Here is a 22,653-nt window from a genome sequence, read left to right as displayed (position 1 = left end):
CTCCAATAAAGAGAAAAATCAAACAATTCCACTACACGAACTATCAAACAAATAAAACAGTCCAAACAACCTTTGGGACAATACAATTCCAACTACAATATATCTCATATTTAGCTCAATATGCTTGTTAAGTTTTATATTAATATCCAGAAAAATCTCCCCATCCGATTTCATACAACCAAAATCGCCTACAGTGAGGTAATTATCAACAAAAACTTTTCTAATGATGTAATTATCTCCAATGAATATATTTAGAGAATATGATGAGGTAGTTAAGATTTAAGGTGAAAATCAGAAAAAGAGAAAACAAAAGGCTGTTATTGTATAGTTGGAAGGGTAAATGAACCTCGTACCGAGAAACCCACCACAAAGCTTATCGAGACAACCTAAAGAAAAAATCGAAGCTGAGAAATAGAATAACAATAGAGTTACAACATCGAGGAGATATCCCAAATCTCGTTGTCTAACTTTATAGCTTTATAAAATTAAAAAAAAAAAAAACAAAAATCATTCACAACTTTTTACACTTTAGTTTGACTTTAGTTCCAACTAGCTTCTTTATTTATGAGCTATTTATACTACATTTTCTTTTTTTCTTTTTTATTCATACAGAAAATAGCGCAAGAGTTGTATATAAGCCCAAATAGCCTAAAAAGCTCAATAATGGGCCTTATGATTATATAAGCCCAAGAGTTTAGATTGAGGCCAGATATTTTGTTGCGCCTGATATTTTCAAAATTCAATTTTTTTCCACACTGTAAAGCGGGCTTCTCAAATTCAATGTAGGGTTTCTCAAAAATCATTGCAACAATTCAATTTCAGATGTATGGTGGTGAGATGCTTTGATTACAAGTCGGCGTTGAACAATTCTCCGATTTTACACTCTAATCCAATCAGTGATCGATTTTTGGTCGTCGTTGTTCTCAAGATCTGAGGTTTTCTGGAATCTCAAATCGGCGATTTACAGAGAGAAGTGAGCTGGAGTAGATGGCGATCATATTTGCGTTGGTGGCTCGTGGAACGGTGGTGTTATCGGAGTTTAGCGCTACTTCTACTAACGCTAGCTCAATCGCGAAGCAGATTTTGGAGAAGTTGCCTGGAAACGATAGCGATAGCCATATGTCTTACTCTCAGGATCGGTACATCTTCCATGTGAAACGAACCGATGGTCTTACCGTTCTCTGTATGGCCGATGAAACCGCCGGAAGTAAGCCGCTTCTCTCGCTAATTTCATCAATTTTACATGATTTGGCTCTGAGTTTCTTCGATTTCTGCTGAGATCTTATCTCAATTTTGGGGATTTGGAAGGTAGAACTCTGTTATTTGGATTAGAAATATGTTGATGAATATTTTCTGGGAAGCATTTTGGTGATGTTAGGATTTTGTCACATATGACTTGCGTCTAGTTTCTGATATCTTCTTTTGTTGCTGCAGGGAATATTCCGTTTGCGTTTTTGGATGATATTCATCAGAGATTTGTGAGAACGTATGGCCGTGCGATTCATTCTGCTCAAGCTTATTCCATGAATGATGAATTTTCAAGAGTTGTGAGTCAGCAGATGGAATACTATTCCAATGATCCAAATGCAGACAGGATGAGCAGAATTAAAGGTGAAATGACTCAGGTAATGTTACAAAATCATCTCTTTTTTTGCGGTACTCAACAGTCGACAATTTATGCAATATGTAGCTTCATGACTAACTATCATGCTTGATTTTGTTTTCAGGTTCGAAATGTGATGATTGAGAATATTGATAAAGTCTTGGATAGAGGGGAGCGCTTGGAGTTGCTGGTTGATAAAACCGAAAATATGCAAGGCAACACTTTTCGTTTCAGAAAGCAAGCTCGCCGTTACAGAACCATTATGTGGTGGAGGAATGTCAAGCTTACGTAAGTTTTCTCATCTGAAAATGATATACCTGATAAACTTGACGAGACAAAAATCAGCAGTTTCTTGCTCCAATTCCATTACACGGTTTCTTGTGGATATTGATCACTTCATAGATATTATTATTTCTTCGTGGAGTTTTTGTTGCTGTTTCTCTCTGCTCATGAGGCTTGTTTTTCTGCAGGATTGCTCTGATACTTGTACTCGTTTTGGTTGTATACTTCGCGATGGCCTTTGTTTGCCATGGGCCAAGTCTTCCTTCATGTTTCAAGTAAGAAGACATTCTCTTATCTTCACCATTCCCTTCTTGGGAATTTATCAGACTCTGCTTCCATTTTGAAATGTGAGCTATGCCTTGTGTAAAATGTGTGTTTATGTGCTCTTTCATGTATCAGTTTCTACATATTGCTTTGAATTAGAAAATCTTTCGTTATTTGTTAGTGTGATATTTCACTGTTAATGATCATCCCCTGTCTGTTTGCAATTTACGCTGCCGCGTTAAGGTTATATAACTTTTTTATACGATGACGTTTTTAGCTTTTGCTGGATCTGTGAAGAATTTCTAACTTCTAAGTTCTCATGGGATTTTGATTTTTGACTAACCAACCCAATCGAAAATTGAATCAGATTCTATAATGTTTTCATCTTTTTTTATACCTGAATCGAAAAAGAAAAACAAACAAAATTGCTTTATATTCGATTGGATTTAGATTTACTTTGATTAAAAACCAAAAGTCCACAAAATGAAAAAGAATCTGTTGTTTATTCCCTAAACAATTAACGATATACATATCAGCAGCATATGAAAGCCAGATCCAATTTACGTGAAAATAAAAAATGGACTTTGGGATCAGCATTTGGAAACGCAAACGAATTAAAGATATGTTCTTCTCTCTATCCAAAAAATCAAATAATAATAAAACCAAAAATTTCTTCACAAAACGTCGTTAAAAACAGATTGATCTTGAAACTTCTCGACTTTAGATCTCAGAAACACAAATCTCTTATCAAGACACGTCCGCTTCATCTCCAACGAACCCAATTTCCCTGTTGTCTCCATCAGTCTCTCCCTAAACTCATTCATCTCCTTCTCCTTCTCTGCAAGCTTCTTCAAACTCACTTCCATTTCTTGCTTTGCAAGCAACAAACCGTGCTCACAGGCCTTTTTCTCCATAACTGCCATTTCGCGTCTGTCAAAGTACCTTGTGGCTTCAAGAACCTCCTCAAGAACGGACCGGAGCCAACCTACTCGGATCTTTGCCGTCTCAATGTCATTAACGATCGCTAGAATCTCAATGGCCCGTGTTTCAGATAGCCTACGCAGAGGCGTTGACTGGAGTTCGATAACAACCTCGGCTAGAGTCTCGAGGTGATATATTCGTGTTGAAAGAGACTGTAGCTTGGAATTTGATGTGATGTCTCCATACTTATCGAATATGCTTTGAAGAGTAGAGGATAGACTAGCTTTGACTTTGTATTCTCCGACAGACACAACGTCGCACGAATCAGAGGTTTTGATCACAAGAGACTTGCTCAATGGAGAAAAAAGGAGCTCAGGGAAGAGTAAAACAGAGTCTTTGTCGTCATCATCATTGAAAACAGAGTATGCACTGTTCCAATGAGGAACATGAAGTAGAGAGATCTCTGAACATATACTCATCTCTGTCTTTTACTTATGAAACACAGAGAAGGAGAAAGTAGTTGAGTTCGGAAAAGAGAAAAGCTTTTGTTATTTGTGTTTTGTTTTTTTGGTCACAAGAAAGCTCGAGAGAAAAATCTGAAGTTCTCTTCCTCTCTTTCCCTCTTTTTATAGACGTTTATGTCAAAGGCTTTGGTTTTTTTTTTTTAACGATAATTTATTATTTTTTGGAGTTAGCAACGATTCTGACTTTGACTCGAATCACGCTATGATCGCGTTCTTGACTTTGTCAACATTTTCTGTTTTTGGTAATTATTTTTCTCAAACCAGAGGAACCAAAAACAAAAGATATTAAAAAGGAAAGTGTCAAACGTGAACGAGTCAGAAACATGCGAAACTTGAAGGGCAAGAAGGCCTAGGCAGAAGCTACGTTTAAACTTCAAAGTCGTCTATAATTAAAAAGGAAAAATCTTTTTCAAATGATGATCAGAAATGGGCCTTTTTTGGGCTTCCCAAACACTACAAGTAGACCTGCTTGCAAATTGTACGTTTCATTCCCAAACGAAACCTAGAAGGCTTGTTCTAATCGAAAATCCAGAACGGGACATTGTTTAGTTTCTGAAGATCCTATATTATGTATGTGTATTATATATAAAAGAGTATAACAATATGTAGTTCACTCTGAAAGAGGGATTCGAACATTAAGCCTCCGTAACCAAATAGAATGCATGATCATATGCAACATATCATATGGTTTTGAAGGTCTGTTTATCACAAAGTGTTTCCGAACTTCAAGCACTCTCCTCTGCATCTCTAAGTACTCTTCTTCTGATATCGCTTCTAGAATCTTCTTTATGTCAGGCATCTTCGATATTGGAATATGAACCGAGAATGTCTTCCAATTCAACACGTCGCTGAACGGGAGAACGTAAGAATCCGCGATGATGACCGGAACGCAACCCGAGTAAAGAGACTCCACGATTCTTGGACTCGCCACTTCCCAACCGCTCGGACACAAACAAAACTTTGCCTTATCCATCATTTTCGTGTAGTTCATGGTTTTGGGGAGATACTCGTAGACAAGGACGTCTTTGTCTTTTTCTTTCCATTGTTCGAAAAGTATTTTCCGGACTTCTCCGTGAGAACCGCCCGCGAAGAATGCTAAGAGTTTGCGGTTTTGAGGCGCTTCTCCGGTGTGTACAAACCCTAATTGGCTGTGGGGAATGTTGATTTCAGGTAATGAAACGTCTCTCATTGGGGTGAATCCCTCGGAGGCATTGGCATTGCAGAGAGCTCTGATAAAATGCCTGTATAGTTCTGGATCCACAGCTGAGACATCAGGTGCCTTGAACAACAAGGAAGAAAAAAAGGAAAGTTAGAGTTAGGGTTTTTACAGTTTACTTACTAAACAAGAAATGGTTATAAATTGGGACTCACCCAATCGTGACAGGAGAGGAAGAAGTGGTCAGCACCACGACTGCGATTCCAGTAAGGGTAACGGTTAGAGATGAGAGAGATGTAGTCTTTGACAATGTTTTGGAGACGGTCACGTGCATAGCTAGTGTAAGGTCTATAGACAAAGCGTATGATATTGACGATCCCTACAGGGATGTAGAACACGGTGGCTTCCTCCGGTGAAGCCGCCTTGTAACGGCTGTTTCCGTTCTCGATCTCGTCCATGAATTGGCCTTCAATAGCGTAAATGTTGTTGAGTGGACCTTTGTGAAACAGAGGAGCTTCTCCTTCTCTATATGTCCATATCTTGAATCTCTTCTCCATCTCTCTGTGACTCCTGTTTAATTGTTATGTGTAAAGAACAAACATTACATATTCTGTGATTTGCATAAATATCTTTGTGTTTGTCTAGAAATATAGATAAAGTGTATAATGTGAGACTTTTAAACCTTTTAACATAGAAGTAAGAACAAAGTGAGTGATGTGTTTGCAAATGTCAAGTTGAAAGATGGAGAGAAAGTATGGAGAACTCTTAAAGCTAAAAACTACTCTTTCCAAAAAGTGTGATTTTGAATTCTGAAGAGAGAGAGAGAGAAATGAAGACATGAAGAATAGGGGCTAAAAAGATATTTAAAACAAAAATAAAGGGAAAAAGGGACCTTGAAACTGCAAAACTAGTAGTGTGTAGGTTGCTAAAAATAGAAAGTTACATAGAATATTGATGTTGACATATATTTCTGTTAAGGGTGATTTTTGGAGTCATGGAAAAAAAAAAGTACAGATCATAATGAGTACCTACTAGTTAGCTACATATATTTTTATTTTTATTTTTAATTCCACTTTTTCATCAAGCCTACCTTTTTTTAGCTTAAGTGATGCCCATGAATTTAACTTAAAAAAGATGCTTAACTAACTCAAATCTAACAAGGGAAATTACCTGGTGATCAAACTAAACAATGTCGTTACACTATATACCAATTTGTATATTTGCATAATAACATAAAAAAAAAATAGAAATATAGAGAGAGAAAAGAGTAAGCAAAAATAGAAAAAAGTGAGGAGAAAGAAAAGGTCTTAACTGATGAAAAGTAAAAGCGTTGAGATAGACAGATCCACTTGATACGAATCCCACATCCGAATTATTCGTCCGATCACGACGGAGATTCTCTTCTCCGGCTTTCCTTATGGCGGCTCTAGCCATCGCCAAACCTTCTTCGATTCTCTCCACCGCTTCATCAACTTCTTCTACCACCACAACTTCTGACGTCGACTGTTTCCAATGTAAAACAAACATAAATTAAATAATTCATCAAAATAATAAATTAATATCTCTTAGCAAAGCTAATTCCTCATACCTAGAAGACAACAGAAATAAAATAAATAAATTAAACTTATATATGAAGAAATTAAAGGATGTAACAAAAACTGAAAGAGAAATTAATGTACATTGTTGTTGGAAGTAATATTGAGACAAGAAGAGGAAGAACGGAAAGGGAAGATTCTCAAGGAAGAGAAAACAGCTTGTGGAGAAGACGAGAGACGACAAGAAGGATCATCATCGAGGACGGAGGAGAATATTTGGTTATGGTGGTTAATTGAGTAGAAGAAGAGGATGATGACGAGTGATGGATAGAGCAAAAACGGCGTCGTACATGTCAGATCCGCCATTAAATATGTGATTAGGATCTTTCCTTCTTCTTCAAGGTGTAATTTAATTAGGGTTTGGTTTTGATTTTTACAGATGACAAGGAGGAATATGGCAAGAAGAAAAAAGAGATGATTTTGATGAATTTTAGGGTTGTTTGGTTGTTTGATCGACGTCTCTATAGTGAGGTTTATTATTTACTCTCTTCTCCTTCTTCTTTTTTTATTTACTTCCCCTACTCTTCGATTTATATGTGTGTTACTCTTTGACCGTCTAATCCGGTTTCAGATTTTTTGGGTTAACAAAATTCATTTATTTTTTGGTCAACGAATCAAACATGACTCTCGTGTAATTTGTTTTTGGTACGGTTTAGGTTGGATTTGGTTCGGTTCTCTAATTAATTTTCTTTTCGTTTTTCTTTTTTTGTTTTCATTCTAGATTGGCTTAAATTTTTGTTACGGTTATCCAAATATAAATCAAAAAAGGAAAACATAGATTACATTCAACTCAATTATCTTATGTTAATAAATAATTAAATATAAAAGATAATCCCCTCGTCAAACTCGAGATTGTAGAGGATTTGTACGTTTTCTGTTAATAGACGTAAATATTAATTAGAAGGATGGATATACGATTAGTAGTCTCTAGTCGACACGTATTATGTATTTAATTACTTTACTTACATATGGGAAAATTTTGAACTATGTCAAAAGTGCATTGCATATAATCCTATGAATTTTATACACTTAATATCATTTTTTTTGTTCAAACATATACACTTTAATATCATTTTCAGAACAAAACTAAAATATAGTTTTGTTAGAAAGAGAGAAGCCCAAGCAAGTCTACAAAAGGAAAAAGCAAAAAGGCAACTACTTTAACGACTTACATCGACACTGCTGTCTGCTGTTTACTTGTAGTTTCTGGTTTTGGTACCTTTTTTTTTGTTGAAATGGTAAATAAATTGATGGTAAAACCGAAAGACAAGACGTTAACAATCGGTTATTGATTATTCTGTTCCGTTTTACTGTTTATTTTTAGTTATATATACTATTCTTTTTTTTGAGGAAAGTTATATATACTATTCAAACCAGTAAAAACTTCATCAATTCAGTTTTTTTTTTTTTGACGTCTAGATTTATTATTTATTGCAAATTATGAGAACTGTTACATAGACGATTCTACAACGGACAATTCCTTCCGACCCTTATTAGATCTACGACAGACGACACTTCCTTCTCCATGCTCTTGACAGACACCTTCAATGATCCACGACCTGGCGACACTTCTCTCTCTGCGTGGAATCCTGGCGAACGGCTATAATTGTACTTCGCTGGAGATCTCCTGCACACTTACCTCCTTTAATTTGCAAATTTATTAATAAATCGTAATATCTGGGACTCGAACCCCAGACCTCTTGGTGTAGAAGCATTAATTAACCTTTAGTCAACCAATGGGCCAAGGGGCTTCCACCATCAATTCAGTTTACAAATGAATCTTTTATGACATACTATTATCTTTTACCGCATCTAAGCGCACTGCTTAGAACTTTGCTCTTCCATAGTTAATATTGATTACTGCGCGCATAAAGATTTCATGTCACCAATACTATAAAGTAAACATGAGAATTTTCGATTATACAAAGATTATTTCAATACATCACCGCAAAAGTCCAACAAAAAAAAATTGTATTCGGCGACAATCTTATTGGAATACTGCACTTTGTTGTCCGTTATGATTATCAATTAGCAATCATTGCATATTGGTCCAACAAAAACTTCTTTTATTGAGAAAAAAAACAGCCTCAAGGCTTGATCCCAAGCTTTTCTAGAGCGGCCTTAATCGCGTCACGACCACATTCTGTAGCTTCGGTGATATTGGGACTGTTCAGTGGAGTCACATCCTCCATTGGGTAGCTTCTGTTGCCGGGTAGCTCACGCAAGTCACTAGCTAAGCCTTTAAGTATCACTGTTTTGTGAATTCCACCAAGCAAGCCTTCATAATCCGTGTCACCTGAATCTCCCACGAACACCACCATGTTCGATAAGTCAATGCTCCATCGCACTAGCAAATACCTGAAAACAGAGGAATACAAATGCACTGTCATCACTGAGAGCTCAAACCCTAAACTATATAATTCATGGTTTTCAAATCCAAGAAAGTGAAAACTTGATGATGCGTAGATATAATGGTTTATGATGGAAAATTACCTAAGGGCCTGAGATCTTGAGGCAAGAACAGGGATTACATTAAGCCTAGCTCCATTTTGGCAGTAAACTACATTGCAACGTAATGCTTGAATTCTCATCAATTTCCTCAGCTCTTTCATTGGAGGAATCTGCACAAATTGAATAAAATAAAATTTGATATTTAGAAGGTAAAAACCGAAAATCAATGTTTCAGGACGAGCAAAAACTATATAGACTGAGGAGGGGTGTAGTTACCAAAGTGGGATCTTTCACTTTGAAGGATAAGCAATAGTTGGTAGAAGAAGACTCGTCTTCAACTAAAATCTCTCCTTGTTTCGCCTTTTTTTTCTCTTGAACAGAACTAATCCAGCGGATCAAAGTCTTCCTCAAGCTCTCTCCACCCCAGCGGAATTCTATATGGGAATGGTAATCTGCATCAAGTGTATAAGGAAGTGCGGTCTTATCCTCAGAACCAGCAGACGTGAAGTAGAGTTCACTTCCACTGCTGCAAATAACAGCATCAAAGTCTTGTGGTTTCAACCCTCCTGAAAGCAATGCTGTGTGAGTCTCAGATACAGTCATTGAGGTTGAGAGTATGAATCCAGTTGAACCGCCTCTTCCTGCAGCATCAATAACTGTTTTCACCACTGCGAGAAGATCTGAGGTTGCGCTGCAGTCCACAGAAATGACAAATATATGTTTCCGTCTTTTCAAAGTCGGCATCTTGGACTCAAATTTCTCTGCCGGTTTGCTCTTTTGTGCCAAGGTTGAAACAGCTTTCTCTACCTCAGCTTTACGTTCAGCAGCGCTGTCTTCAGTATCTAAGTTAGTATCTACACCATTGTTACTTCCACCCCTTTCGCCATCTAATGAAAGTTTTAGGTTCAAGGAGATGTCATGAATATCTCTAAGAGAGTCGCTGGGTGAATCGGGGTCTGAGTTCTCAAACTCAACTATCTGCCATTTAGGATGTCTTTGCTTGCACGAAGCTATCCGAGCCAAATATGTTTTGCAATGCTCTGGCCATGAAAACAGGTGAATGTTTTTTAGGCCGTTTTGTCTGCATCTTCCCCATAGCTGTTTGTCAGATACTAGTTTCAGGAGAGCATCAGCTATAGCTTGCTGATCATGAGGGTCAATTAGAAGACCATTGTCAAGAACCTACAAGTTAGTAGCAAATATCAGCTATAGCTTGCTCTGCAATGATTGCGCAGTGCTGTATAATGCAAAATTTTCTTTTAAAATATGAAAAGCGGCAAACCCGATGAATATCGACAGGTCCTCCATTTATTGTTGCAACAGTGGGAAGCCCATGAGCTCCTGCCTGTTAGATACAGTGCGTGTTAAATTATAAGGGACCTTGAAATGAATAGAGCGCTGAAAAGAGAATAAATGATAATACCTCGATTAAAGTCAGTCCAAATGGTTCGATGAAAGCTGGATTTATAAATACTCCCTGAAAAAAAGGTTTGACATAAGACGGATAAACAATGCAAGGAAAACTAATTCCCAGAAACAGCGGCAAACACAGGCTATTTTAATGTGGGAACAATTATTGAATGATCACTGCAAATAATTTATGAAGTTCATTTCCTATAACCACTTACAAAGGAAGAGATAAAAAAAGAAATATATACTGGGACTTACATGAGCATAGAGGAGAAAAGTAAACACGTTTGACCATTACCTTTGTTTTGGCTGCTAAACGATAAATTTCTGGTACATCAGATTGTTGGTGATGCTTAGGCATTGCCACTTGACCATATAAGTCGTACTTGTCGATTAGCTTCAAAATTGAGAGCAGCACAGAGGAATTCGTGGAGGACAACTCATCGATATCATTTCGATTTCCCATTATCAATGTCTGCAAACGAAGATAGTGAAATAAGAAATGAAAAAAAAAGTGAAACACACTTCCAATGAATTAGTTGGAGATCATGATTCTAAAAAGAATCACAGCAAGACTTACAAGATTCGCAAGCTCACGTAATGGACGGCATTCTCCAAAGGCTTTGACTAGAGTAACCAAGTTCTTTTTAGGGTCTGGCCGAGCAAGAGCAAGAATCATAGGCTTGCGCGGGTTAGAGAAGAAGCGCATAATCTGCCCAAGTGAAGAGTTCGTAGTGAGTATAAAGGTACCAGAAAATCAAATATAGAAAATGTGAAACCTTTGATTAAAGAAAGAAAAAAAGGCTATGATTTGAAGATATGATAACCTCAGACCAAATTGGTGGATCAGCAGATTGTGGATTTTCATCATCTCCATCTGCATCCACATCATGTGGTACAATGTGATGAAATTCCATTCCTGGAGGAATAACCTAGAACCACATGACAAGGCTACCCATGAGTCATGATAAAAAAAAAAACTTCTCACGTATAAGTCCTGAAGAAGTGAGGAACATAGAGGATCAGAGAGGACAGAGATGATACTTACAACCATGCGAGGCATAAATCTGCCTAGACAGCTCACACCCCTTTTCATTCTTGCTCTGAGTTTACGCTCCAAAACCGGATCAAAACCATCATAAAGGCGCCATTGCTCTTCTATCTCTTGCCTTGTACTAGTTATGATAATCTCAGAAGCATCAAGACATAGCTCCTCTGCCTCTATCCGTCTCATTATCTTGTAGTTGGAATTTATTTCTTCTTTTGGCCGCCCTTGTTTCAGGAGTTGCTCAAGCTTATCACGACCAAGAGAATGGCCAGTAAAAACCATTGGTACATTCAGAGCTCCAGATAGAAGAGCAGCGGAATCACCAGCATCTGCATAGTGCCCGTGAATAGAAACTGGCCACACTTGTTGTCCACCACCAATTTGCTCACCAAGAACCTTTGAAATCTGCATGATATGGCTAAGTGCCCTATCAACAAATTCAGGGATATGAGGCCAGAGGAGCTCTTTTGGTACATATTTATCTTTCGGACCAAAAGGAATACGGATTATATAAGCGCCACTACTCTCTCCATGCTCCTGCTCTGTATCTGTGTCTAAAGGATGTAACATCTCAGACGGCTCAGAGTAGCTGGAATCCACATCTGGCGCGGATACCTGTCTGGTCAACAAATCGACACGATAGACTCCTGGCATTGAGCCTAATGCCCTTGCAAGTTCCACAACATACTTCACCTGAGTGCAGAAATCGTTTTATACATGTGTGAATTGAGAAATTTCAAAACTCAAAAACAACAAAAAAAAAAAAACTGTTTGCGGTAGATGATTACCTGGCCACCAGTATCAGAATCCCGACCAAGCTCCATGTTTTCACCACGTATCAAACCATGAAGACTGCAAGACAATTTCTACAATTACTTACCACCATGTGAAACAAACTTATCCCAACTACAAACACACAAACTCTCAAGTAATGACCTATACCTTATTAACACAATGTAAAGCTTTTTCTCTTTGTGTTGAGCAAACCAATTCTCAAACACGTCCACAGAACTAATCCGAGACATCCTTCCTTTGGTGTTGTTATCACTAAGAGTTGGGATTTCACCAGGCAAATCTGCCTTCTCTCCTTCAGAGAAATCTTCTGACATCTCAGCAGTTACTTCCCTCCTTGCTTTTTCACGCTCACGCTGCCTTTTAGCTTCACGCTTAGCATTCTTCCCTTCAACCTGATTAAACATTTCACAACCACCAATCATTAACTCATCAAAGCAGATTGAAAATCCAGTAATCTTCATAGCACAACAAGATACAGAAAGATAACGATCAAGCAAACGATCGATTTCCCGATCCTAAAACGAAATCACGAACCTGCTTCTTCTGACGAGCCAAATTCCAGATCCTCCAACACAAATTCTCCAACCTCGTGTTCCGCTCTTGCGGACTCCTCGTCGCAGCAGCCTTTGAATCAAGAAGAAATCAACCACGATCAATCGACAGAAACATCAATACACAAATCCAAAGCGAAGAGGTATACCTGAACCCAGGAACGGTGAAGATCAGTCTCATCGAAGCCTGTGATAACCTCTTCGACGAAATAACGAGTAGGACTGAAATGGCCACGCTCTCTCAGCAGAAGAGACGATTTGGAATTTCCGATTCCAGGCGATTTGGAATTGCCGATTCCAGGTTCGGCAGCGAGAATCGCCTCCAGGTAACTATTTACCCAGTCGTTTCCCACCATTATTGTTCGCTCCCAAACTCAACGATCCGGAGAAACCAGAAAGCAATCTCTCTGCAAAAACTCGGGATCGGATATAAAATATTGATGATGGCTGTGTGATCTTTGGGTTACGAAATCTGGAGATGGAAGAGAGATGTCAGTTTCTAGAAAACGAACGAGAGACGAAGAAGAAGGAGAGGGAAAGAGGTGATTTGGCGAATTTGGGAAAAAACGTCTCTTCACTTTCTTTCTTTTTTATCACCCAAAAATTGAATTTTAAGTAGTATTAATTATTGTTATAAGCTTCAGTATCTGCTATAAATTGTTGAAGGAATATCCGATTTTGTCATCTCATCAAATTATTGATTGACTCTGTTTATTATTAGAAAAATATTTGTTTTGGAAATAAAAAGAGTGATGTGTCGAAATAACGAGTCACGTAAAAGCGTCAGCGAACTGGAAGATTCCATGACGATTTGTTTATGCATATTGGGTGTGAGTGACCAATTGATATCAGTGAGGGATTTACATTTGGCAAACTCTAGACCAAGAATAAGCATAAAGAATCATTTCTTTATCAATCACCAAAAAAAGCATATATAATCTGACTTTATTTATTTGACAACAAGCATTCAAGCATTAGAAGATTATTAATACGAACGAATATTATAATCTTAATACATTAATACATTGAGCAGCTGTCTACACTTTAATTCATTTGTTTACTTCACCTTCACGAGTCACGACTATGCCTAGCCACGATATTACTGCCCACGTAACACGCTCAAAATCAGCTATTATAAACTTACAAGCTTTTAATATGTGAATATATTTGAAATTTGAAAAGTAGATCTAATTTCTTAAAAAAAACAATTGACAGAGAGACCCAAAAAAAACAAGAGAAATATTCAAAAGTCATACTTTAGGTTGAATTATTGATTTATCATTATATATTTTTTCCTATCAAAACTATCACTTCTCCACGCACGTATTTAAGTAAATATTCTTTAACAAAAATAGTATTTACATAAATATTTTTGATGTCATTAGTTAGTATTAGTATTTTAAATTTATCATTTAAATATTTTAAAACACAGAAATCTGTTGGTCATTAAATAATTATTTTCCTTTCCTTGTAATATTTTTTTCATGGTGCTAATTATGATCATGTAAAGTAGGAGTGCTAAAAGAAAGGTCATCGTCAAAACCAAATTTATTCACAATACTACGAATTAAAAGAAGAAGTTAAATTGTCGAGTAAAATGAATATAAACAAAACAAAAGGCGTATATTTAATACTTGTATTAGTTTCTTCTGTGGCAAGGAAGAAAGATTAATCATATACTAATTCACAAAGAAACAAACATCAGCACACTTTACAAAATTACAAAATAAAAATAAAAAATAAAATAAAGTAAAGCAATGTGGTAATCGAGAGAAGAAGAAGCCGAGAAGGAATCATCAAGAAGCGTCTCTGAGCTTAAGCCTAGGAGTCCATTTGAGATGGACACAAAGCTTCCCTGATTTAGCTCCGTCTAATTCAAACCACTCTTGAAACTCTCCTTCTAACATCACTCGTGTCAATGTCATTATCACTCTCCCTATCTTATCCTTACCAAATTTGTCATGGTCCCATACTTCTAGCATCAATAGATCATGCAAAGCATCTTCCACTACAAAATCAAATGTCTGGTTCCAAACCGGATTCAAGCTATCCGGTACCACCCTTGTCTTGGATTTCGATTCCGATTTCTTCAATGTGATTACCACAAATGGATCTGCCTTTCCCATGAAATCTACAGCTGGTAAGTCTTCAGCAGCCACCACTGTCACAGACAACACTCCTCTCACTATCACATCTTTTTTCTTCGAGGTCGCCGGTTTTTTCACATCCGTAGCATCGGAATCCTCGCTTTCCGGCTTAAGTACCTTCTCTAAAATGGTCAATGAGTAGTCCGGGTTAAATGGGTTCTTCAATCCGCCTTCTTTGCCTAAAGGACAATATAGGAGCTCCAACTGCACCTATATCACCACAAATATATCTTCAATACTATTAAAAGAGATGTTAGCAAAGAAAATATTTTGATCTAATAATATATTGCTACATTGTTTTTTTTTTTGAATTTGGAAACAATTTTACGAGTAGGAGGAAATACTAACCTGACCCCGATTTTTTGTATCCCTTTGGATCTCTAAATCCTTGACTAGCTTCAACCAAATATCTTTAACTTTCCCGGGCACGAGTTCATTTAACGGTACTTGCGCAGCCCCAATAAGCTGAGAAGATCCAACTCCTTCGTCGTCAAACACTCTTACTGTCAAATGTTGAGTTGAGACATCTTCCACAATGAACTCAAAATGTTCATTCCAAATCGGATTCAACGAGTTACTCTTAATGACATTAAAGAGAAATAGCAAGAGAGTTATGCACAATCCAAATCCGCAAGATAAAGATATTGGAATCTGGTAAGAGGGAATTTCTTACAATAGTTTTGGTCCTTTTGGTTTTGTCACGCAAAGGGCGAATGAATACAACAGCGTAAGGATCAGATTTTCCAATCATGTCTTTGTTAGCTAAGTCCTTTGCTTGCACAAGCTTCACATCTAATTTTCCAACAGGTTTCAACTCCAGATCACTGTTAAAACACATCAGATCTTTATTAAATGGTCTTCACCAAAACATTTTCATTCAAAGAAGCAAAAAAAACCTGTAATCTCCTGGTAATATAGGTATGATTTTCCTAACAGGCCATGTTATACTGTCTTCTATTGCGTCACGAATAGTTTCCTGTCAAAGACGTTACTGGATTTTTTTACCAATAATAGGTAACTTATGCTGTAAAAATAGAAATATCAAATTTGTTTTTTTTTGGCATACTTCGATTGCATCTGAAATCCCTGGAATTGATGTCAATTCACCACCTATAACTTTAAGTGTGAAATCAAGCCCTTTCTGCTCACAAAAAAACAATAGAAGATTACTAAAACATGACTTTAAGAGATTATAACAAGTAATGAAGATCATTTACCAAGTTACCTTCTCGCGCAGTGAATAAGAAAGTGCCCCAAAGCAAGGGAATTCATCAATAAGAGGTTTAAATATCAACCTGAAAACACCTGTGAATCCTATATTTTTCACCTGTATAAACAACACACAGAGCTCAAGACCAAAAACTGCATACTAAATTTTATAATAATAGCATTACTAGTGGAGTACCTCAATCGGTAAAGCCACGCCAAGTAAGGTTTTGATATCCAACACGATTTTTGGATTACCGTCCCATTGCATTTCAAGTTCCATTGTAATTCCATTAGGTCCACTTTCACTTTCTAAGATAGAAACTCCTGAAAAGGAGTGAGCGTAACGATTTTTAATGGCTCATAAATCAACTAGCTTGCTAAAACTTTGAAAACTCTGAAATAAACTTTTATCTGATTACAACATTATTGTCCTCTAAACCGTATGATTCAAGCAAAACATCTACATAAACAAGATTGTTAAAATGAAACATCTTCAAGTTAGCGACTTACGGATAATAACTTCATAAATAAATCTGACACTATTAGCATATAAGTGTTCCTCGTAAAGCAATCTACTAGACAATTTATATGAAGCAACAAAACCAAACCTGTGAACTGAGGAGCCACAGTCCCGAGAGTAAATTTAGAGAACTTAAGAGATGCTAACATAGCTGGTGTATACTGTTCAAGTACTGGCTCTACACTGCTTTTAATCAGCTCAGAAGCTGCCTACAAGAGAGTAACCAACAAAAAAAAAAACGAAGTTAGTGAATATAAATTCAAAAAGGTAAGTAACCAATGCAATGAAAGTTACCTCATTTACATAAGGCCAGATCTTTTCAAGTTCAAGATTAAGCCAATTTAACTGTAATTTAATCAAGGACAAGTATCAATATCTCAACAAGGGTAAAAGACAAAACAAAATGATGGAAGTGAAAGAGACTTAGAATATAACTCAACTTTTGTCTCTGAGAAAACACAATCCAGGAAGGATAAAAATCTCCAGGGAGAAGTTTTCTCGAATCTTGAACAGTCATTCTTGCAAATGCAGCAATGGTCTTTGCCTTAAAAACCACCGAAAGAATTATAAAAACATTCTTCTTCTCATTTATTATTATCTAATCAATAATCACAAAAAAAAAAAAAAAAAACATATTAGGAAAATTGATTTTACCAAATCAGCTCGACGAGTGGATCTGACATTAGAATAGCGTGCAAATGCGACTACCAAACCGAAAGAAACTGCGATTCCTATGAACAAACCAAAGAGAAAACCCATTTGTGTTCACACTTCTCGACGGCTCGAACCAGGGAAGAGAGACACGATGATTTTTTTAGATGAGATCCATTCATCGGAACAGAGGAGTGCTCTGCTTCGAGATTAATTAGTGATCGACAATAAAGCCTAAAGAGGAGATTGCTTCAAGCTCAAACATTCTCTAATCTAATTTATTGATTATTTTGGCTTTAGACATGATTCTTCTTCATCTTCTTCTCTCTTTTTTCTTTTGCTTTTGATTTGATCCTCTCTAAATCTCAGTATCTCGATGTTCTTCTTCAATCTTCTTCTGCATGCTTCTGGAACTTTTAATTATTTAATCTTATTTAGACCCTGGTTTTATTTCGATCTTAGTATCCGTTTTTTTTTTTTTTTTTTGGTTAGTGCAAAAGATGACCGTGGTCGAGAAAATCAAACCGAACGAAATCAAAATAAGTCGGTTTGGTTTACTTGTCAGTCTCACTAGGTCGAAAATCGTGCTAGCTTAGGATTGGGCCCGGCCCAATTCACACAGAATTCCATTGTCTTACGCTTTTTTAAGAACATTCAATTTTCTGCCTGTATGAACCATGAAGTGTAAAGAAAGTAAGATATACGCATACACTGTGTATTTTTTTGTATTAACAGTTTAGTTTTGTATATATATAATTATTTTTCGGCAGATGTAAAATGGTGAAATTTATGAACTGCATAACTGTAATTACTAAAATTTACTATTAGGAATGTGGACTAACTTAACCCAAAAGCTAGCTCAAGAGTTAAAGATTGTCACATCCTATATATATATATTGTCCAAAGATCTTAATCCCAAGCAATGTGGGACATTCTAATAAGTCTCCTCGAGATGTGGGTGAGAGAAGATCTAACGGGAAACATCTCAAGCCCAACATCTCGGAAATACAACAAGACATGCTATTTATATGGGCCACATAGATGGAAAACCATTTTTGTGGGAAATTGCTTGTTGGACCAACCTTGAGCTCTGATACTATATTAAGAATATGACCTAACTTAACTCAAAAGTTAAAGATTGTCATATTCTATATATATTGCTCAAAGATCTTAATATTTACTTGGAAACGTAAAGATCGATAGTCGTTATCAATTATCAAAAACCTTGGAAGGATCACTTGACAATTTCATGGACTTACGCAACATATTTTGTCATAACTCATTAGTTTTCAACTAATTTCTGACTTTTTACATCACTTTTGGCATTCAATTACACTTCTTCTTCTCTCAACTTCTATATATCCGGCGCGAATCTCACACTAAGGTCAAATTGACTATGAACGTCGCCGTTTTTCTATTTCAATTATTGTACAGCACGATGAAACATTTGTTTTTGGCCCCATATATTGTAGGGGTCCATTTTATTTTTCAAAGTAAGTAATTACTCTCTTCGTATTGCAAATGTCAAACCTAAAATAGAAAAATATAATCTGAATTTATGAAGTAGAAATTCAATTTTTTCTTTCTTATGTGGTTCGGTTAACTTATGAGTACTGGTCCCGATTGTATTATCTTTATTATGAGTATTTGAACTTAAAACGAAAAAAAAAGAAGATGATATATTAGAGAGCATTGACTTTGAATTATTTAATCACTGCTATATATAAGATGGTTGTTCTAGGTACAATTCATTTTGAAAATTTGTTTGGTTAGCATTAGGTAACGTGTCGTCAGTTATATATGATAGCTAGTAAACAAACTGTTGAACAAGTATCTTTATCAACTTCATCATCAGTTACATTATGCATTGCATTAGTCCGATATATCACGTGTTGCCATTTATATGTTTAAAGAAAAAAGCTATCTTGTCGACAAAAAAAAAAAAGCAATAATGTTGTAACCAAAATTATAAGCGTTAAAAAAAAAAAAAAAAAAAAAAAATTATAGGCGTTAATTAGACATAAACCTAATTAAAAATACTGTTCTATTCATCTATCAAAACTAATAATTGGCATTTTGTTATTCATTACAAATTTACAATGAAGTTGTTATGTTTTGTCCTATATTTCACTAGTCATGAATGATGAGAAAGAACAAAGGAAAAGCATCATTGAAATTGATTAGATTGAGTGTGTGGAAACTCATGGTAGTACATATATAGTTAATTTATGCATTATGCTTCAAACAAAATCTCCTGTGCTTAAAATTTTTAGACTTACTTTATTTTTTCATTGATATATGAATGTGAAATGCATAAATCTGTGTACCAACGAATCTAGGAACTTCTCTTACTTTTTTGGCCAATTTAATTTTTCTTGATATATGAATGTGAAATGCATAAATTTGCGTCCCAACGAATCTAGGAAATTCATTACAGCCCTTAATATTCGCATAAGTAAAAAGGAAAAAAACACAGAATCTTTCTAGTGAGTGGTTGTAGTCTTGTAGATTATATAGGAGTGTGTGGTTAGAAATATTTGAATTATTCAGAAGAGAGAATCAGAAACTCACAGAAAGAATGTGAACGAGTTTGAGGAATAAACAACTTCTTTTTATTTAGACGCTACAAATAAAAAGACAAAGAAAACAACAACTTCTTTTGTAGTTTTTGTAGGAGTGTGTGGTTAGAAATATTTGAATTATTCAGAAGAGAGAATCAGAAACTCACAGAAAGAATGTGAACGAGTTTGAGGAATAAAGAAAAAGCCAATTGAAATTGTGCCATAGCCTTAAAAATTGCCGAAACATAACAGAAAAAGGAAAAAAGAAGAAGTTTTATATCATCTCTTTGTGGTTCCTGATTGTCACATTTAGTGTCTGAACATTGGCTCTTCTCTAGCTAAAAAAAAGTTAAAGAGCTAATTACTCATCTTAATGAAACCGTGTGGGTCATACTCATCACTCATGTCTCGTTTCTCTCTATCTCAACTGCTGTCTTAATTGGTAATCAATTTTTTAATGATTCGTTTAAATATAATGATGTATAGTTAACGTTGTTTAAGAAAATGAAAAAACAATTAACGGAAACATTCTGTTTTAAAATATTGATAACACCCGAAATACAAACGAATACGAACATCATATTTTTTCATCACCCGGCTCGAGATAGAAACCCTAAACAAACTAGTTGAGAATTCATCAAAGTTAGTAGTATTATAAAGTTTGAGTTTGTAACAGTGATACAGGAAAGAACAAAGACATAAGCCCTGTCTCTCGCATTTAATAGTCATAATTATTGAAACGGTTGATATCAATTAATCATATTGAAGACTGAAGAGCATCATGTGCCTGCCTCTCTAACTTTCAATTTTGCTATTTATAGCTAAATGTCACATTTGAAATTAGGTATTGAACAGCAGAAAATTTTGAATATTTAAGTCTCTCCTCGATCATTGAACTGCCGTTGTTGACCAGCCCTCAGGTTTATTTTCGGAATAACAATAAACAAATTAGTACTATCAACTTAGAAATCGTCAAAGACTTGATCGTTGCCGGTAAAATGGATACTCAAAATTATAATATTGGGAGTTGACCAGAAAAAAAAAAACTATAGGAAACAAACAACAATAGTAAATCATGCATGGTGCATTTGAGATGAATACGAGATGAAAACCGATTATATGATCTTATGGAAACAACTTTAGTTAATATAGGTCTAAGTCTTTAGTTAGAAGAAAATAAATTAAATGATACTATATAGTTCAATGATCATTTTCCTACTAATCAGAATGAGAAATTCAATTTTATCAGATACATGTTTAATGTTTTTGCCTTTCTATGTTGTAGGACAGTTTACTAACATGTACGAGTAAACCATTTGAACGTGGACCAAACAAATTGCCTTTAAACAATTTGAAATAGCTCGGATGCTAGAGACCAAAATCCTCGGAAAACTTGCTTGTTAAGCCTTGTGTGTTGTCCGTTCTATAAATAATCAAAAAACTTAAAAGAGAAGCTTTTAGAAGCTCAATAATTACAAGCCAAAGGAAAAAGGAAAACACAAGAAGTCGGTTTTGGAGGAAAAGATATTTGATATAATATAAGCATTAATATAGCATATGGTTCTTGGTCCATTAGTCATCTTCTTTTGTTAAAAGTCGGTTTGACATGAGAAAAACTTTAACCTCGCATACGTATCACAAGAGTAAGAGTGCACCAATACGTGTGATTTGAGAGAATACCTAGTGACTAGTGTGATATTGACAAACTAGTAATAAACAAGATTATATATACGAATATGAGCGAGCCGTATTGGTGTTGAACATTCTAGTGTGATCGTATGATCGATTGAACAACGACCCGACTTGTCACCCCACGGGAATGCCAACCCGCTAGCGTGTTGATCCGCTATGAGAGTGTCACTATATTACATCTTTTTATAAATTTTAGAGGCTAATTTTTTTTATAAATCATCATTTTACTATATTCATAAACTATATCCAACAAAGTATATCATGTGGAGGGTTCAAAACCTGACAAATACATGATTTTCAAATCTAGCTCTGAGTACATATGAAAAACATTTGATAGTCATTCGAGATTTAGGTCCTACTCTCATGAATTCCAACAAGTTTTTATTCATAAACTGATCTGAAGTATGAGTTTCGGTTTATACTTTATCATGGAAGAATTTATTATAAATTTGTAAGACTATTATTTATAAGAAAATATCAAGTTGGAGAAAAAGAAAAGAATAACAAGTTGGTTGAACTCCCACGCTTCATACACAAGCAAGCCTATCTTCAAGTCTTTTTCAGGAATTTCCAATCCGCCACGCAAAATACACTCTCACTTTCGTCATTTTCTGACCTCAACCTCACCAAATGTATGTTACTACCAAATTAATTTATTTTAATAACATCATTCTCTCGGTTAAACACAATTTAATATCACTTTTAAATTCTCATCAAGTGTGGTGTTTCTGAGAAGCCATTTAAAAATAAGCACGTCTTCGTTAGGGCCAACATGAGATTGAAGTCAGAAGAAGTAACGCTTAGGAATAATTAAAAACTAAATTAAATCAGCCATCAAGATAGGTGTATTACTTAATACTACTGCTACGTATCTCTCTGCAAATCTATTTAATTCTGGTACAAGCCTTATGTAAAATTTAAAACTCATGGAAAGATTCTAAATTAACGAGATGAAATCTTTAGTTAAACACCTCTTAAACAGTATCTCCCTTAATTATGGAAGATGATTCCTTACTTTATTCCTAATATATTATTCTTTTTTCGAATATAAGTTTGGTTTCCACCTCACCTAAATACGCTTGCACGCGTAAATCTTGTTTTTTTGATACACATTCATTGTTCTACGCTTTGCAAAAATTTGTGATAATAATTGCGAATATTATTTTCCATGTATATCTCTTCATATATTTCAGTTTTAGGAATTTCACAACCAAACAATTATACAGTATTAGGCAAGTAGTCAGCCGACCTCTTATGATGTCACTATGGATTG

The 22,653-nt window shown here is 35.6% G+C and overlaps 5 protein-coding genes across 5 annotated transcripts; 1 reads left to right on the top strand and 4 right to left on the bottom strand.

Moving 5' to 3' along the window:
• The first annotated feature begins 723 nt into the window (after window positions 1-723).
• LOC9307530 (vesicle-associated membrane protein 713) lies at window positions 724-2,462 on the top strand. Its single transcript, XM_021020235.1, has 4 exons — window positions 724-1,207; window positions 1,435-1,625; window positions 1,728-1,891; window positions 2,074-2,462. The coding sequence occupies exons 1-4, from the start codon at window positions 988-990 to the stop codon at window positions 2,162-2,164; spliced, it is 666 nt and encodes a 221-aa protein (XP_020875894.1). The 5' UTR covers window positions 724-987; the 3' UTR covers window positions 2,165-2,462.
• A 171-nt stretch (window positions 2,463-2,633) lies between these two features.
• LOC9307529 lies at window positions 2,634-3,736 on the bottom strand. Its single transcript, XM_002871413.2, has one exon. The coding sequence runs from the start codon at window positions 3,547-3,549 to the stop codon at window positions 2,824-2,826; it is 726 nt and encodes a 241-aa protein (XP_002871459.1). The 5' UTR covers window positions 3,550-3,736; the 3' UTR covers window positions 2,634-2,823.
• Window positions 3,737-3,894: 158 nt separating this feature from the next.
• Window positions 3,895-7,505, bottom strand: LOC9307528 (probable glycosyltransferase At5g11130). The gene is made up of 4 exons (XM_002871412.2): window positions 6,430-7,505; window positions 6,063-6,253; window positions 4,966-5,320; window positions 3,895-4,873 (listed from the first exon to the last, which is right to left on the bottom strand). The coding sequence occupies exons 1-4, from the start codon at window positions 6,649-6,651 to the stop codon at window positions 4,205-4,207; spliced, it is 1,437 nt and encodes a 478-aa protein (XP_002871458.2). The 5' UTR covers window positions 6,652-7,505; the 3' UTR covers window positions 3,895-4,204.
• Window positions 7,506-8,234: 729 nt separating this feature from the next.
• LOC9307526 (probable sucrose-phosphate synthase 2) lies at window positions 8,235-13,201 on the bottom strand. Its single transcript, XM_021020234.1, has 13 exons — window positions 12,750-13,201; window positions 12,584-12,673; window positions 12,197-12,441; window positions 12,043-12,106; window positions 11,255-11,947; window positions 11,034-11,138; window positions 10,787-10,918; window positions 10,505-10,681; window positions 10,220-10,273; window positions 10,079-10,141; window positions 9,073-9,978; window positions 8,839-8,966; window positions 8,235-8,703 (listed from the first exon to the last, which is right to left on the bottom strand). The coding sequence occupies exons 1-13, from the start codon at window positions 12,954-12,956 to the stop codon at window positions 8,433-8,435; spliced, it is 3,135 nt and encodes a 1,044-aa protein (XP_020875893.1). The 5' UTR covers window positions 12,957-13,201; the 3' UTR covers window positions 8,235-8,432.
• Window positions 13,202-14,167: 966 nt separating this feature from the next.
• LOC9307525 (synaptotagmin-4) lies at window positions 14,168-17,557 on the bottom strand. The gene is made up of 11 exons (XM_002871409.2): window positions 17,131-17,557; window positions 16,916-17,020; window positions 16,771-16,821; window positions 16,565-16,685; window positions 16,153-16,280; window positions 15,973-16,074; window positions 15,814-15,888; window positions 15,644-15,723; window positions 15,421-15,571; window positions 15,096-15,326; window positions 14,168-14,957 (listed from the first exon to the last, which is right to left on the bottom strand). The coding sequence occupies exons 1-11, from the start codon at window positions 17,233-17,235 to the stop codon at window positions 14,397-14,399; spliced, it is 1,710 nt and encodes a 569-aa protein (XP_002871455.1). The 5' UTR covers window positions 17,236-17,557; the 3' UTR covers window positions 14,168-14,396.
• Window positions 17,558-22,653: the final 5,096 nt, after the last annotated feature.

The sequence above is a fragment of the Arabidopsis lyrata genome (assembly GCF_000004255.2).
Source record: "Arabidopsis lyrata subsp. lyrata unplaced genomic scaffold ARALYscaffold_6, whole genome shotgun sequence".
Taxonomy (NCBI): domain Eukaryota; kingdom Viridiplantae; phylum Streptophyta; class Magnoliopsida; order Brassicales; family Brassicaceae; genus Arabidopsis; species Arabidopsis lyrata.
Note: the sequence above shows the minus strand (reverse complement) of the source record. Positions and strands in the feature narration are given on the sequence as shown.